This window comes from Helobdella robusta (assembly GCF_000326865.2).
Source record: "Helobdella robusta unplaced genomic scaffold HELROscaffold_18, whole genome shotgun sequence".
Taxonomy (NCBI): domain Eukaryota; kingdom Metazoa; phylum Annelida; class Clitellata; order Rhynchobdellida; family Glossiphoniidae; genus Helobdella; species Helobdella robusta.
Genome location: NW_008703981.1, coordinates 1,430,651 through 1,445,786, shown reverse-complemented (window position 1 = coordinate 1,445,786; position 15,136 = coordinate 1,430,651). Strand labels below are relative to the sequence as shown.

The following is a 15,136-nucleotide window of genomic DNA, read 5'->3' as shown; positions in this document are numbered from 1 at the left end:
TTTGTAAAATTAATCAATTAAAAATTATAATAATTATAATTTTTTCAAGTACTTGAGTCTAACATTGATAAAAATGAACAATATATAACGGAGAAATAAGTTTAATTTTGTCCATCACTTTTAGAGATCTTTAAATTTTATATAATTATCGAGTTTACTTTTAACATGTACACATGTCAACATTAAATTTTCAAACATTTCAACATCAAAAATCTGTATTCACTTCATTTTTACTAAAATTAATTTTTGAAAATTTTCATTTTTTAAAATTCAGCTTATGATTTTTACTTTTTATTTTCTGAAATTAGTTTGTGGCGGACGAAATTGTCATCATTGTAGTTGTGTTCTTTGAATTGATTGATTGAATGGAATGAATTAATAAAATTAATTTTAAATTAATTAATCATTAAAATCATTAAGTTGCGTATTTCGCGCATTTGAATTTTAAAAATTTAGAAAAATAGAAAAATTAGAAAAATTATAATATTATATTGGTCAGTTTAACAAACAAACAGTCAAAGATCAAACAAAATACTGCATTGAAAATTTAATTAATTAAAATATAAAAAAATAAATCGTTCACTCGAGAAATGGAACAATGTGACGACAAACAACGTCTAATCAACAGAGTAGAGCTCTCAGAATCAGATGAAAATGATGTAAAATTGACCAATGGCATTAACATTTGTGTTGACGATAACATTATTAATGCTGGTAATAATGGTGAAAATTTGAAAGATTCTCTCATCATCTTACTTAATCCCACTGATTCAAATGTAAAGAAAAATGGCGGAAGTACATTTTATGTTGATCTGCCAGCCAGTGATCGACTTGTTGGACTGCAGAAGGATGTAATTAAAAGTCTTAGTAAGTATATTTTGTTACTTGATCTATTTTTAAACTGTAGAAGTTCACTTTTAAATAAAAATTTTACATTTATGATTCGTTATGTTTTATAATTTGTTGTGATATTATCTAAAAAAAACTGATTTAAAACATCAACAACATCAACCCAGCCTATGTTAATGGTGGTCTGGGAGATGAAGATGATGAAGATGAGGATGGCGATGATGAGTTATACAACAACAAATCAATGTCCTCTCCACTTCTGGACAAAGATGGTGATGACAAAATCCCAGACAAAAAAGAGAACGAGGTATCAGTTGGTACCATAATAAAAAAGTTTGATGAACCGACGGAAAATTCTTTAAAAACTGCAGTCGAAGTGTTCTTCCCTTATATCATTGGTGGGTTTGGGATGGTGATGGCTGGTTATGTCCTCAATAAAGTACAGGTCAGTTCTATGTGAGTGAATGAGTAAATGAATTGGTGAATGAAAGCACGGATGGATGGATAAATGAATGGATGAATGACTGAATGAATGAATTTTTTAAACACTTTTGTTCATGTTAGCTGTCTATCAATCAATTAAGATACATCATTAATTGAATTTTTCAATTCAGCGCAAAAAATTAAATTTTTTTTTTTTGGATTTAAAGAATTTAAATTCAAAAATATCAATAGTATAATGAAACAGACAGACAGAAAGACAGACAGAGACAGACGAACCAATAGACAATGATGATAAAATTACTTTCTATTTTTCTTCCATTAGTTTGGAAAAAAAATTTTCAACCAGGAAGTGACATCTGTCAATTAATTTAATGTTCTGTTAAATTGCTTTTTTCTTTCAAAGCCTGGGCTAGGTGGTGTTGAATAACGACTCTTTTAAATGAATGTCAATTTTTTTCCATCTTTCTCTCTCTCTCCTCTCTCTCTCTTTCTATCCCCTCTCTCTCTCTGATAATAAACTGTGGTTAGAGTAATCAAGTTAGCATATGTAGAATTGTATGTGCTGTTTCTGTTATTGTTGAAATCATTTTCAAAATTGCCAGAATGTCATCATTAAATATATAATACATTGGAAGGAGTAGTCATTTTTGTGATTGTGCATTAGCCTAATATAAATGTCCACCCATTCATTCGTTCATTTGTCGTTCATTCATTCGTTCGTTGGTTTATTCATTCATTCATAAATTCGTTTGTTCGATCGTTTGTTCATTCCATCGTCATTACTTCATTTCGTTTGCCATATTACATAACCTATGTTATATATCGTCGATAAAATGCTTTCTGAAATTGAAATAATGTTTTGTATGCTTGAAGAAATTGTGCAACCACACACACACACAACACACACAACACACAAAATACTGCACTATGTGCTGTTCATGCAGCCATTCAATACAAATAAATAAGTAAATTTTTATTGTTTGTGTGTTTGTCATGTCGTTACACGCCAAAATTTGTTTGAATGAATGAATGAATGAATTAATTAATTAATATAAAAATAAATAAATGAATGAATAAACGAACAAGCATACAAACGAATGACCAAACTAATTAAACGATGAATGAATGTACCATCGAATATACGGATGAACAATAAAACGAGCGAACGTAGGTTAAGTATAATAATTTTACATTTATTCATTTGTTAATTCATATATTCGTTTGTTTATTTGTTTGTTTGCTCGTTCGTTCGTTCGTTCATTCATTCATTCATTCATTCAGCCAGTACGATAATATATGTTCGTCGCCTACCAGCCTATAGATCAATTCATTCCATTTATCCATCAGATTTTGTTTTTCCCTACCATCATAAAAAAACATCTTTGAGTAGAATACAAACAAACACACGCACTCACACACACAACTACTTAACTCTACATCCTTCTTGGAGATTTTTTTTTCTCTCTATTCCATCAGTTTTTGCACACCAACTAAGGTGCCTTCCTAACGTATATATCACACCTAGATACCTTGTTAATACGTATAGTATTAACACTTTGTATTTTGTACTATGCAAATGCTATTAAAGTATATAGGATTTTGAATTATACATGTAAAATGCATGTACATTACAGTACTGATAAACGTACAATCATTTGTTTGTACAGTTAGTACGGGCACCTTACGCGCAAACGTACACTTATTTTTACGTCTGTACAGTCAGTACAGCACGGCGTATTGCGTATTAGGCATGGCGTGTTTGTTCATCTTCTGTCAAGTCAGATTTGATTTTTTATGATTAGAACTCGTTACAACTGCTGCTGCTGCTGCTACTACTACTACTACTGCTACTACTGCTTCCACTACTACTATTGCTGCTGCTACTACCTCTGCTACTGCTGCTACTACTACTATTGCTGCTGCTACTACTATTGCTGCTGCTACTACTATTGCTGCTGCTACTACTACTGCCTCTACTACCACTATTGCCGCTGCTACTATTATTGGTGCTGCTGCTACTATTATTGCTGCTGCTGCTACTACTGCTGCTGCTGAATTAACTTTTTGCTGTTTCGTTTTTGCTATTATCATTGAATTAAAAACAAAAGCAGCCACAACAGCTACCACAATAGCTACCACAAACTCCTTAAAACCCAACTGAAACTGCAAGTTAGTACCTATGGTTCCTCGGCAGAACTTGTACATACATACATGCATGCATGCATGCATGCATGCATGCATGTATGTATGTATGTATGTATGTATGTATGTATGTATGTATGTATGTATGTATGTATGTATGTATGTATGTATGTATGTATGTATGTATGTAAGTATGTGTGTAGGTATGCCTACAATTGAATATAATACACACGTACACACGCGTATGTATGTGAATTGTACTAATACGTATGAATACAAACGTATATATCCACATATGTACAAATACATATGCATGGCTTGTGTGGCGCGTCAACACCTAAGCGATAGGTGGTTGTAGGTGAGACAATCAATAGTTGCTGTTGTTTGTGTGTGTGTGTGTGTGTGTGTACGTGCGTGTGTGTGTGTACGTGCGTGTGTACATGCTGATTTGTACGCTTCAGGTTGCAGTGAGCACGTGATTGTGGTGCAGACGCGTATGAATAGGTAATGCGTTTTTGGGGTTTATTTTTTGTACGAGTGTGTGCGTGTGCCTTTGTGTTCTATATTTTGCGTTCCAGTTTGTTTTTCTGCTTGCTTGATTGTTTGAATGTTTGTATGTGTGCCTGTGTTACTAATTTTGTTTGCATGTGTGTTTTTTGCGAGTGTTTGCTTGTGTGCGTGTATCCTTTGTAGGAGTTGGCGTGTGTCTTTATGTAAGAACTTCAGGACAGGTGTGCTACCTATTGGTTGGGTTGGTTCTTTTTTTATGAGGTTTTTTTTGCTTCTTCACCTTTTATTTGTAATGAACTTGTTTTTTGTTGTTGTATGCATGTATGTATGTGTGTGTGTTTGTGTGTGTGTGTTTCTTTGTTTGTATGCATGTTTTTGCGTCTGTTTGGCTATTTTTATCATTGTACACAGACTCTTCTTGTTCATCCCCATATATTCAATTTGGGTTTTCCTCATTAGCTTGTTGGCTAGCCACCAAGGATAGTTTATATATTTTTAATAATAACGTGTGAAGAAAAGCAAGCGTATGCAGCACATCATTGTTGTACATCGTTTTATGGGACACTCTTGACTCAAGATGCCCTGCACCTGCACTCTGCATGCTTGTATGGAGTGGAGTGCCGTGGAGTGCAGTGAAGAAATTGTTTGTTGGCTTTTGTGCTTATGTTTTCTTATGTTGATGACGTTTGCTTTCCTAAAATAATATTTGTGACGACAATTATTTGAGAAACTGAAGGAAATATGTTACGATGATGACGACGACGACGACGTTGAAGATGTCAGTGCGCAGATATCGCTTCGTTAAAAGTTGAAGGAATGCATGCTTGCGTATATCTATGCAGTTGAAAATTACTTCGATTTTGTCAACCTTAAGTGTTTTTGTTATTTACGATCAATACCGGTTGGTCTGCGTGTTCTTTCTACTACTGCTACTGCAGCTGCACAGCTACTCTTGATGGTTTGAACACCTGAACTAAATTGAATTGTTTTTTACCTGAATAGGTAAATTATCAGAACAGACACGCAACAAATTTGCAACAAACATGAGACAAATAGCACCAGACAAAGGAGTTTTCAACAAACAAGCTACAACTAAATGAAGAGCAACAAATAAAAAATTTGGTTAGATATATTGAGAAATGTAATAAAAAACTACCCAACGCTAGAAATTCCGAAGATTTTTAAATTACTGCATATATACACGCATATACACAGTAATACAAATGTATGTATCACAAAATATTAACCTGACGTCATCCTAATTGTAATCATTAAATCTCAAACAAATGCCCACACTTATATTTGCCCACCCACTGACACACACACGCACACAGGCCAAACAAAATGCACATCCATACACAATAATATACCGTTGCTCGCGGCTAAGTAAATGTTTGCCATATAAAAGAAATTGCTCAAATAAATATAAAAACTAATAGCTGTTTTGTATATATTGAATAAAACACATACATGCACACACACACACACACACACACACACATATATATATATATATATATATATATCCGCAGAGAAAGAGATATGTGTATGTGTGTGTATGTGTGTGTGTTTGGCTAAATATTATAAATTTGATAAAACAATTTTTGCACAATGTGAGTGTGCGTGTATGTATGTATGTTTGTATGTATGCATGCATGCATGTATGTATGTATGTATGCGTAAGTATGTGTGTATGTATGTATCTGAACTATGTATGTATTATTTCTTTCCATAAACAGCTAATCTAAGGGAAGTACGGCAGATGTTATACAGAAAATACTTCAAAACTTGATACCTGAAATATTTCAATTAATTTTTTAGACGTGTGCGTGCGTGTGTGTATGCGTGCATGCGTGCGTGTGTGTGTGTAATCGTGATATAAGATTTAAACAGCTTAATATTATTTTATGTAAATTTTTCAATTTAATTGTCATCGCGATCTGATTGGATGGTTTCGTAATTGAAAATGAAGAAAGTGAAAATGAATGAAAAAAAATGATGAAAAATAGATTTAAAGATGCAATTTGAGGGAATATAATACAAAAGTCAAGGGTGACGATGATGAAGACGACGACTTCGATTACGATGGTGATATGATAATGATGACGACGCACTTATCAAGGATGAGGGCGAAGATAATGATACATAGCATGATAATGATACATAGCATGATAATGATACATAGCATGATAATGATACATAGCATGATAATGATACATAGCATGATAATGATACATAGCATGATAATGATACATAGCATGATGCCTTGAAAATGGATCGTGGTGATGACGACGATGATGGCGAGGGCTACAAAGTTGATGGTGACGGTGGTGATAATGATGATGATGGAAATGACATAGCAGCTATGATGAAGAAATGGTGATGTGAGTGGTGAGGATAGCGATAATTATTCCCCCCCCCCCCCAAAAAAAAACACACCAACAATGTGCAAATCTGTCAAACGTGGATTAGGGATCAAGAATATGCATTCAACGCTTGTTAATCTGAAATAAATAAACATCTTCAATAAAAGCAATATACAAAACAACAATAATAATAATAATAATAATACCAGCAATAGCAGTAGTAACAGTTGCAGTAGCTTTAGTAGTAGTAATATGAATTTGTTAACGTTGATAGATATAATCTAAATAATATAAAGTAAAATTTTGTAAAAATAACCCGGTGAAATGATCGATAATTGACCGGTCAGAAGACTCAAATAATTGCCTACACGAGTTAATTTTGTTGAGGAGTCAATAATAATGATAATAATGATAATAATAATAATAATAAAGATGATGATAATAATGGGAACAGATCTTTTATTTTTCATCAAATGCGTAAAGTCAATAATTAGTTAATTAATAGAGAAATAGTCATGATTAAAATTAAATTAAATTAAAATAAAATTTAAATAAAATCATGGATAATAATAATAATAATAATAATAGGTTGAGAAGTCGAACGTTGCAAACACGTTACATCTTGCAATGGGGAAACAACATGTGAATGGTTTAGTCGATGAAACGTGTTTGCGTCAGTCGTTAGATGAGATGAATTAATAATGAACAAGTTTAATAAAAGAATGAATGATGGATGGATTAAATTGAAACGAATGAATGAATGGATGAATGAATTAATAAATAAGTGGAGGGATGAATTAATAGATGGAGGAATGAACGAATGAGTGGATAAGATAATAAACAAATCGATGGATGAATGAATGAACAAATGGATAACCAACCTAATGAATAGATGAACGAATGAAAAATGAATAAGCAAACAAATGAACGATAGAAAGAACGAACGAACGAACAAACAAACTAGTGCTTGTAAAAAAAAAATCTACATCAAACACCATCACATCATGATTAGTTGTCGTCAGTCAAATCTGGTATGTTGCATATTCGTTGCATGCTTGTCGCAAATTTAATTTTTCTAAATTGTTGCGTGTATATGTCGTTTTTTCCATTCCGTCCATCATTCTCGATTCCCAAACAGCAATTCCTTATTTCCTAAAATTTCCAATCCCAAAAATTAGGTTTCACTAATTCCCACGGGATTCCCGCGATCCCTGTTCCCATGCTCACCTCGTAATCAAATAATAAAGTTTCATCCCATCACTTTAACTACTACCTCTGACGTTATCGTCAATAATAATGATTTGCATTTTATTCCTTCACTAGAAAGTTTCTCATTATTAGATTTTCTTCTTTTTTTAATTGATTTTATACTTTTGTTTACGGGAGCTTTATATGTATGTTTGTGTGTGTATATGTGTGTGTGCGTGTACGTGTCTGTGTGTCTCTGTGTGTACGTGTGTGGATGTGTACGTATGTAAGTTTTTTATTTATTGATATATGAAGATTCTTTCTGGTAAATGACACATTCAATGGTTGTAATATTTCTCATATCTGCCTTTCGCAAGAAGATTCAAATTTGTTGTTATGGCAGGTTAAAAAATAAATTTATCCGCAAAGATGTGCATACTTGTATGTACAAACACACACACACACAAACACACATGTATATATACAATGCATATAGATATCATTTTTTTCCATCTTTCTATCTCTCTCTCTCTCTCTCTCTCTCTCTCTCTTTCTCTCTCTGTCTCTGTTTTTTCTGTTTTTTTCTGTTTTTATTTATACACACAAACACACACACACATATATATATACATATATATTTGTGCGTGATTAGGAAGATGTAAAAAGAATGCATGTTTGTAATGAATGTTTATTGCTGGCATAAACCGCTGCACCGTCATGCATTTGTACCCACCTATTAAAACTACATACACGCACACGCATACACACACACAGTCATACACACGCACACACATACACGCACATTCACGCATAAACACACATACGGTATCCATATATACCATTATATATCCGTACTCACATACCTTTTGTATGCGTATATATATATACATTTTCTATGAAATTTAATATAAGATTTACAATAATATATCGTATAGCATTTAATATAAATATATACTTAAACATACATAGATACATGAATACATACATACATGCACACATACACACAAATACATACATAAAACAGAATATAGCATATTGTTATACATAAACCGCACATTCATGCATATTGAAGATCGTGTGATTTCATCGTATATATTAAGCTATATTAAAAATCCAATTACCTTATGTTTGCAGTATGCGCTTCACTGAGCTATATGTATGTATATTTGTATGTATGTATGTTTGTATATATATATATATATATATACATATATATATATATATATATATATATATACATATATAGGTATCGTACAGACTTATGAATATATATGGCATGTTTGCTTGGACACAGCACTGTACAACAAGTAGAATAAATGTGGAACGTGAGATGAATATTTACTCTCCTCTGCCTCCTGCTCATCTTGCATCTGTATGGCTTGGAAGATGTTCGGAATGAATTGTTGTTCATTGCGTATGTTTGCTTTATCTATAATTTTAAATTTAGGTTTTTAAAAATGTTAGGAATAAAAAATTGACGAGTTTCGAAGATGTTTGTCTTATTGGGAGATTATTTACTTAATAATATAATGGAAGTTTTCACGATTCCAAATGCTGATGTGTGGTGTTCATGAAGTGACTCTGTCCTGTTATTATTTCTACAAACATCGTGCAATAAAGTTATAAAAGTGAAGCTTAAATCCCTTGCGTCCATATGCTTGTTTCGTCTTCAACCTTCTTTAAATGGATAAAAACCTCAGCGACCAGAAAAACTACGGAACAATGGAAGACGCCAATACAAATACACAGGGTAAAGTTGTGAACCAACCAGGCAAAAAACTGGATCGGCCTGCAGAGCAGCAAAATAAACCAATGAAATCCCACCCGGGCATCGTGAATCCGTATTATGATCCTGGATCTGAAAAATCCGCTGACAACAAAGACGGCAGTGACGGTTCAACAACTCCAAAAATGAAATCGATCACTGCGACAGATTCGGAGGTTCTTGATGGCACCATTCTTAACAACAACACCAGCAGGAAAACATCTACTACCGATACGACAGGAGGGTCAGCATCAACGAACCAATCTCTAGTCCTCCTAACCAATCAAACACCGCTCCCAAACAACAACAACAATCTTAGCATTCCTGGCCAAGATGACAACAAGGATAAATTAAGCATATCCGGTAGCTCAAGGGATTTCTGTCCCTCGCCTGCACCCGGTGACACACTACCACTTCTTGATGATTCCTCCAACGAATCTGCTCTCAGGTTCATTGGAGAGATCGTCCTGCCCTTCTACCTGGCTGGCTTCGGATGCGTCTTTGCTGGGATTGTTCTCGATTTAGTCAAGGTGATTGTTGAATTGTTTAAATTCACTTTCATGTTTTCTCAGGACGTTCAGGGGTTTGTTTGTTTGCCATTTGCTTGTTTGCTTGTTTATTTCATTGTTTGTTATCAACAAGTGTAAACTTTTCATGCATTGATTATTTTTATAAATATTTAGTATTTTAACTGCCTGAAATGATAATATAAATATATTTTAAATACAATGAAGACGATTAGCTTCTATGGTTGAGTCACATATTTTGAGTTTTGATGAAGTTATGCTTGATGACGATAACACTTTAAAAGTTTTTTTTTTCATTCGCTTTTCACAATTTTGATCACCCTTCTCTCTCTCTCTCTCTCTCTCTCTCTCTCTCTCTCTCTCTCTCTCTCTCTCTATCTCTCTCTCTATCTCTCTCTTTTCGTTTTTGGTTTCTATATTGCGTAATTTGAATGAATCACGATCACGATATCTAATTAACTTCTTAATTAGTTTTCCTCGTACTTTAGAATTCAATGGCTCTATTCGTGTTCATTAAATAATGAACAAGCCATTGCGCCCATTTTTCAATGAAATAATTTAAAAAATAATTAAAGTATTAACGTGAGACACACTTACACACACATGTACACACACACACCACACACACACACACACACACACACACACACGAGTTTAGTCAAATTCATGTTTTATCTGGTTATACTTATTTTTAGGTGTACATGCTTTACATTAAACCTAACTATAAAATGATCGTACCAATTGGGTTTTGAAACATTAAAACAATTTAAGCTATTGTCAGTACAAATTTGTCCATCACTGTTACAGTTTTAATCAACACTTTTTGGCCATTATCCTTATTGTAATTCTCAGTATTATGTTAATGAAAAAAAAATTTTTCTTTTAAAATTTGATCGTTCGTGCACTCAAAGTGGTTCGTTTATTATTTATTATCCTTATTAGACTACTTATTATTATTATTTTATGTTTTTATTGTTTTTATTATTTTCAGTTGAGTTGAATGTTATTTTATTTTCCAGCCGACAATATTGATATATTTACTATAATATTTTCTTCAATTATTTGTCAATTTGGGAAAATTTATATGATATCTTAGTGAATTACACACAAATTTTGCTGTTTGATGTTGAAACAACTCTGCAACTAACTAACAATAATGAAGAAGAAGCAACCAAATAACCGTATCGGGTGTTATAACAACAACAGCAGCAGCAGCAGCAACAACAACAAACAAACAACAACAACAACAAATAACAACAACAACGAAAACAAAAGAAAACACGATTTCGCTTATTACCAGTCGGCTGATTAAAACATCCAATAAAATCGTTTGCATTACCTTAGCAAATTTATCGATAATTTGCAAAAGCCTAAAAGTTATTTCACCATTTTTGTTATGATGACGACGATGTTGATGATGATGGCGACATAAAAAGATGATGAGGACAATGGTGATATGGATGGTTATTAGTTATTATTATTTTGTTATTATTATTTTTATTATTATCTTATGATGACAATAATGATAACAAAAATAGGATGATGAACAGACCGTGTGGCTAAAGATTAAAGTTACAATGCTAAGACGAATCTCGATATTGATAAATAAATATTCGTATGGGCTTTTCTTCACTAAATTATTAACCAGACCAGATAGATAGTTACAATCATCTTCTTTCATTATTTTATTTTGTTCTGTCGTTTGCACACACGCACACAAACACACACACACAAACACACACACACACACTCATTCAATCACATAACTTTTCTAATAGACATCACGGAAGTTAACACATTACTAAACACTCCATCTTACAACTCCATCTAACTGTCTATACCTCGTTTTATACCGTATCTATTTACACACAACATATATATTTTCTCTCTCTCTCTCTCTCTTTTTCTCTCTCTCTTTCTCATACACACACACAAACACACACACACACACCTTCTTTTTATACACACGCCACACTCTTTTTTATACACACCACACGACGCATTTTTAAGGATTGGGATGTCTTCAAGAACATTACGGAGGTCTTCATACTGGTACCTGCCCTGTTGGGGTTGAAAGGTAATCTAGAAATGACTCTGGCGTCTAGACTATCTACGCAAGTCTGTTTTTATGTCTGTCTGTCTGTCTGTGTATGTGTGTGTGTGTGTGTGTGTTTATCTGGATGTATATGTTGTTTGCCTGTATGTCTGTTTGTGTACGTGTGTATGTTTGTCTGTGTCTGAGTGTATGTTTGTCTGTGTCTGGGTGTATGTTTGTCTGGATGTATATTATTATTATTTTGATATTTTGCTGAATAAAAGATTGTCTTGTTTTGATGTATATGTCTGTTGTATATCTGACTTTGTGTATGTTGGTGTGAGTGTGTGTGTGTATATATGTAACTGAGCCATTCATTCATTTATCAATCCACCATTCATCCATTCATCAATCCACCTGTTCATCCATTCATTCATTCAGTCATTCATTCATTCATTTATTCATTCTTTAGACCAATTAAATTATAACAATTGTATATAATTATAATAATTAATAAATATAATTCATAAAAAATTTTTAAGGCCAACCTCGGCAATATGGACTGTAAGAAGGAGCAATGGAGAATGATATACGGAAACTTGGCTCTAACACAGGTATCATTTTATTATTTTATTTTTTATTATTTACATTATTATTTTATTTATTATTTCATTTATATTACATATGTATATTTATATATATATATATATATATAGTTTGTGGTTTTTTAACGGTATCATAATTTCAATTTTGGCGTGAAGTTAGAGTTTCATCTGTAAAATATTTATTATATTTGTCCATTTCGTTCGTCTAGAGACATGTCTGTCGGTCTATATAGCAAAAATTCATCAGAGTAGTTATCCTAATTTTTTAGTGAATGTGTGTGTGTGTCAGTGTCAAAAATTCATCAGAGTAGTTATCCTAATTGTGTGTGTGTGTGTCAGTGTATGTGTTTGTCTGTGTGTATGTGTGTTGTTTTTGTAAGCGTTTTGTTATATGTTATGACGATTAAGTAAGTCTGGCCTGGTATCTATGAGAATTTTTATATTTTGAATTCGGAATATAATTATTTAATTTATTTTATTTTTTATTTTAAATATTTGAAAAAAAATTAACAAAACCATTCAAGCGTTTTTAACTTCTTCTTATATGAAGAAGTTAAAAACCTACCAGCCAATTTTGAGGGAGTGCTTTGAAGACACAAACACACACACACACAAACAAACACCAACACACAAACACACACACACAACACACACACACACACACACACAAACACACACACAACACACACACACATACACAAACACACACACACATATACACACACACACACACAGGTACAAGCGATAGTGGTGGGTTTATTAGCTTCCATCTTTGCCATCCTTCTCGGCTGGATTCCGTCAGGAAAGTTACACGTTATGCATGGTTTTCTCATGTGCGCTGGCAGCGTTCTAACTGCAGTTCTCGCTACTCTCATACTAGGTGTGTGGCCTGTGTGTGTGTTAGTGTGTTGCGGTGTGTTGTTTTTGTGGCGTGTTATGGTGTGTGGTGGTCGTTCGTTGCATTTGTGTTGTGTAATGGTGTTAGTGTGGTTTTTGTTGTTATTGTGTATTGAGACCGAACTTTTTAAATATTTATATTTTTTTTTATTGTTTTTATGGTTTTATATTATCTATGGCTTTGTGTGTGATGTGTGTGTGTGTGTGTGTGTGTGTGTGTGTGTGTGGTGTATGTGTGTGGTTTGTGTGTGTGTGTGTATGTGTATGTATGTGTGGTGTGTGTGTGTTGTAACGGATGTTATATGCCGTGTTGTTGTTGTTTGTTACTATTCGTTGCTTACAACTTTTTGCATTTGTTGCCTATGACATTACGCCCTGTCAAACGATTTTTATATTGAAAAATAGTACGAAAGATAACACGATGAAATAAAATAAATACGAGAAGAGAGGAAGAGAGAGAGAGAGAGAGAGAGAGAGAGAGAAAGAGAGAGAGAGAGAAAGAGAGAGGGAGAAAAAAATGAGAGAAAGAAAGAAAAAAAGAGACTTGCAGAGAAAAATCATAAAAATGTGAAAGAGAAAGAGAGAGAAAGAGAGAGAGAGGTATAGAGAGAACGAGGTAAATGTATATACATATATATGAGAGGAGTTGGAAGAATTGAAGGAGAGAGAGAGTAAGAGAGAAAAGAGATAAAAAGAGATACATAGAGATAGAGAGAGAGAAAGAAAGAGAGAGAGAGAGAGAAAGAAAGAGAAAGAGAGAGAGGGAGTAATATAATATTTCAATTATTTATTGCCTATACTTTTTCCGCGGTCTGAAGTTACAAGAGCGAGTGCTGGAAATTTTTTGTAATTTAAAGTCGCTAACGCTGAGCTGGTAGCAGTTACTGATTGAATAACATTTTATTGTAAAAATAATAATAACGTAATAATAATAATACAATAATAATATAATAATAATAATATAAAAATAATTATATTAATTATAATCACGACATCGTCATCGTGATAACGTAGGTTCTTTGATGGTTGGTGTGGTGCTATTTTCTCGGCGGTTCCACATCAACCCAGACAACGTTGCCACACCAATCGCAGCTAGTCTCGGAGATCTCACAACAATTACACTACTGGCTATCATCTGTCAATCACTCTACAAGACCATCGGTTGGTTGGTCGCTTGGCTGCTTGGCTGGTTGGCTGGTTGGTTGGTTGGTTGGCTGGTGTGTTGGTTGGTTGTTTGTCTGGTTAGTTGATTGGTTGGCTGGTTTGTTGGTTGTTTGTTTAGTTGGCTGGTCGGTTGAGGCTGTGTGGCTGATTGTTTGATTGTGATTTGCCATAGATTGATTGACTGGTTGTGTATGGTTGACCGTATATGAAATCGCCATTTCGTAAAAGTTTCTATTGGGCATAAGTACTATAATATTGCTACTTATTTTATTTATTCATTTTTTATCATTCATTCGTTTGTTCGTTCGTTCGTTCGTTCGTTCGTTCGTTCGTTCGTTCGTTCGTTCGTTCATTCATTTATTCATTCATTCATTCATTCATTCATTCATTTATTCATTCATTCATTCATTCATTCATCCAACATTTATTTTTATAATAATCAATGTAGAAAAAACAAAAACGAGAATCACACAGCACACAACGCCTTCATAAAAATAAATGTAATAATAATAATAATAAAAACAACAAAAACAATAATAAAAACAACAACAATAATAATAATAATAACAATAATAATAATAATTATAATAATAGCTAGATAAATAAAAATAAAATTAAAAACAGATAAATTTCATTAAAAAGTG

The 15,136-nt window shown here is 33.1% G+C and overlaps 2 protein-coding genes across 2 annotated transcripts; both read left to right on the top strand.

Annotated features, from left to right (window-relative positions):
• Positions 1 to 590: 590 nt before the first annotated feature.
• Positions 591 to 1,660, top strand: HELRODRAFT_170530 (hypothetical protein; the record flags this gene model as incomplete). Its single annotated transcript, XM_009016347.1, has 3 exons — positions 591 to 867; positions 1,017 to 1,294; positions 1,640 to 1,660. 3 exons carry the CDS (start codon positions 591 to 593, stop codon positions 1,658 to 1,660), a joined length of 576 nt encoding a protein of 191 aa, XP_009014595.1.
• An 8,038-nt stretch (positions 1,661 to 9,698) lies between these two features.
• HELRODRAFT_140436 (hypothetical protein) lies at positions 9,699 to 14,488 on the top strand (the record flags this gene model as incomplete). Its single annotated transcript, XM_009016346.1, has 5 exons — positions 9,699 to 9,794; positions 11,802 to 11,909; positions 12,369 to 12,440; positions 13,167 to 13,311; positions 14,343 to 14,488. Coding segments are annotated over 5 exons (567 nt in total), but the record flags the coding sequence as incomplete, so codon positions are not given.
• Between the last annotated feature and the right edge of the window lie 648 nt (positions 14,489 to 15,136).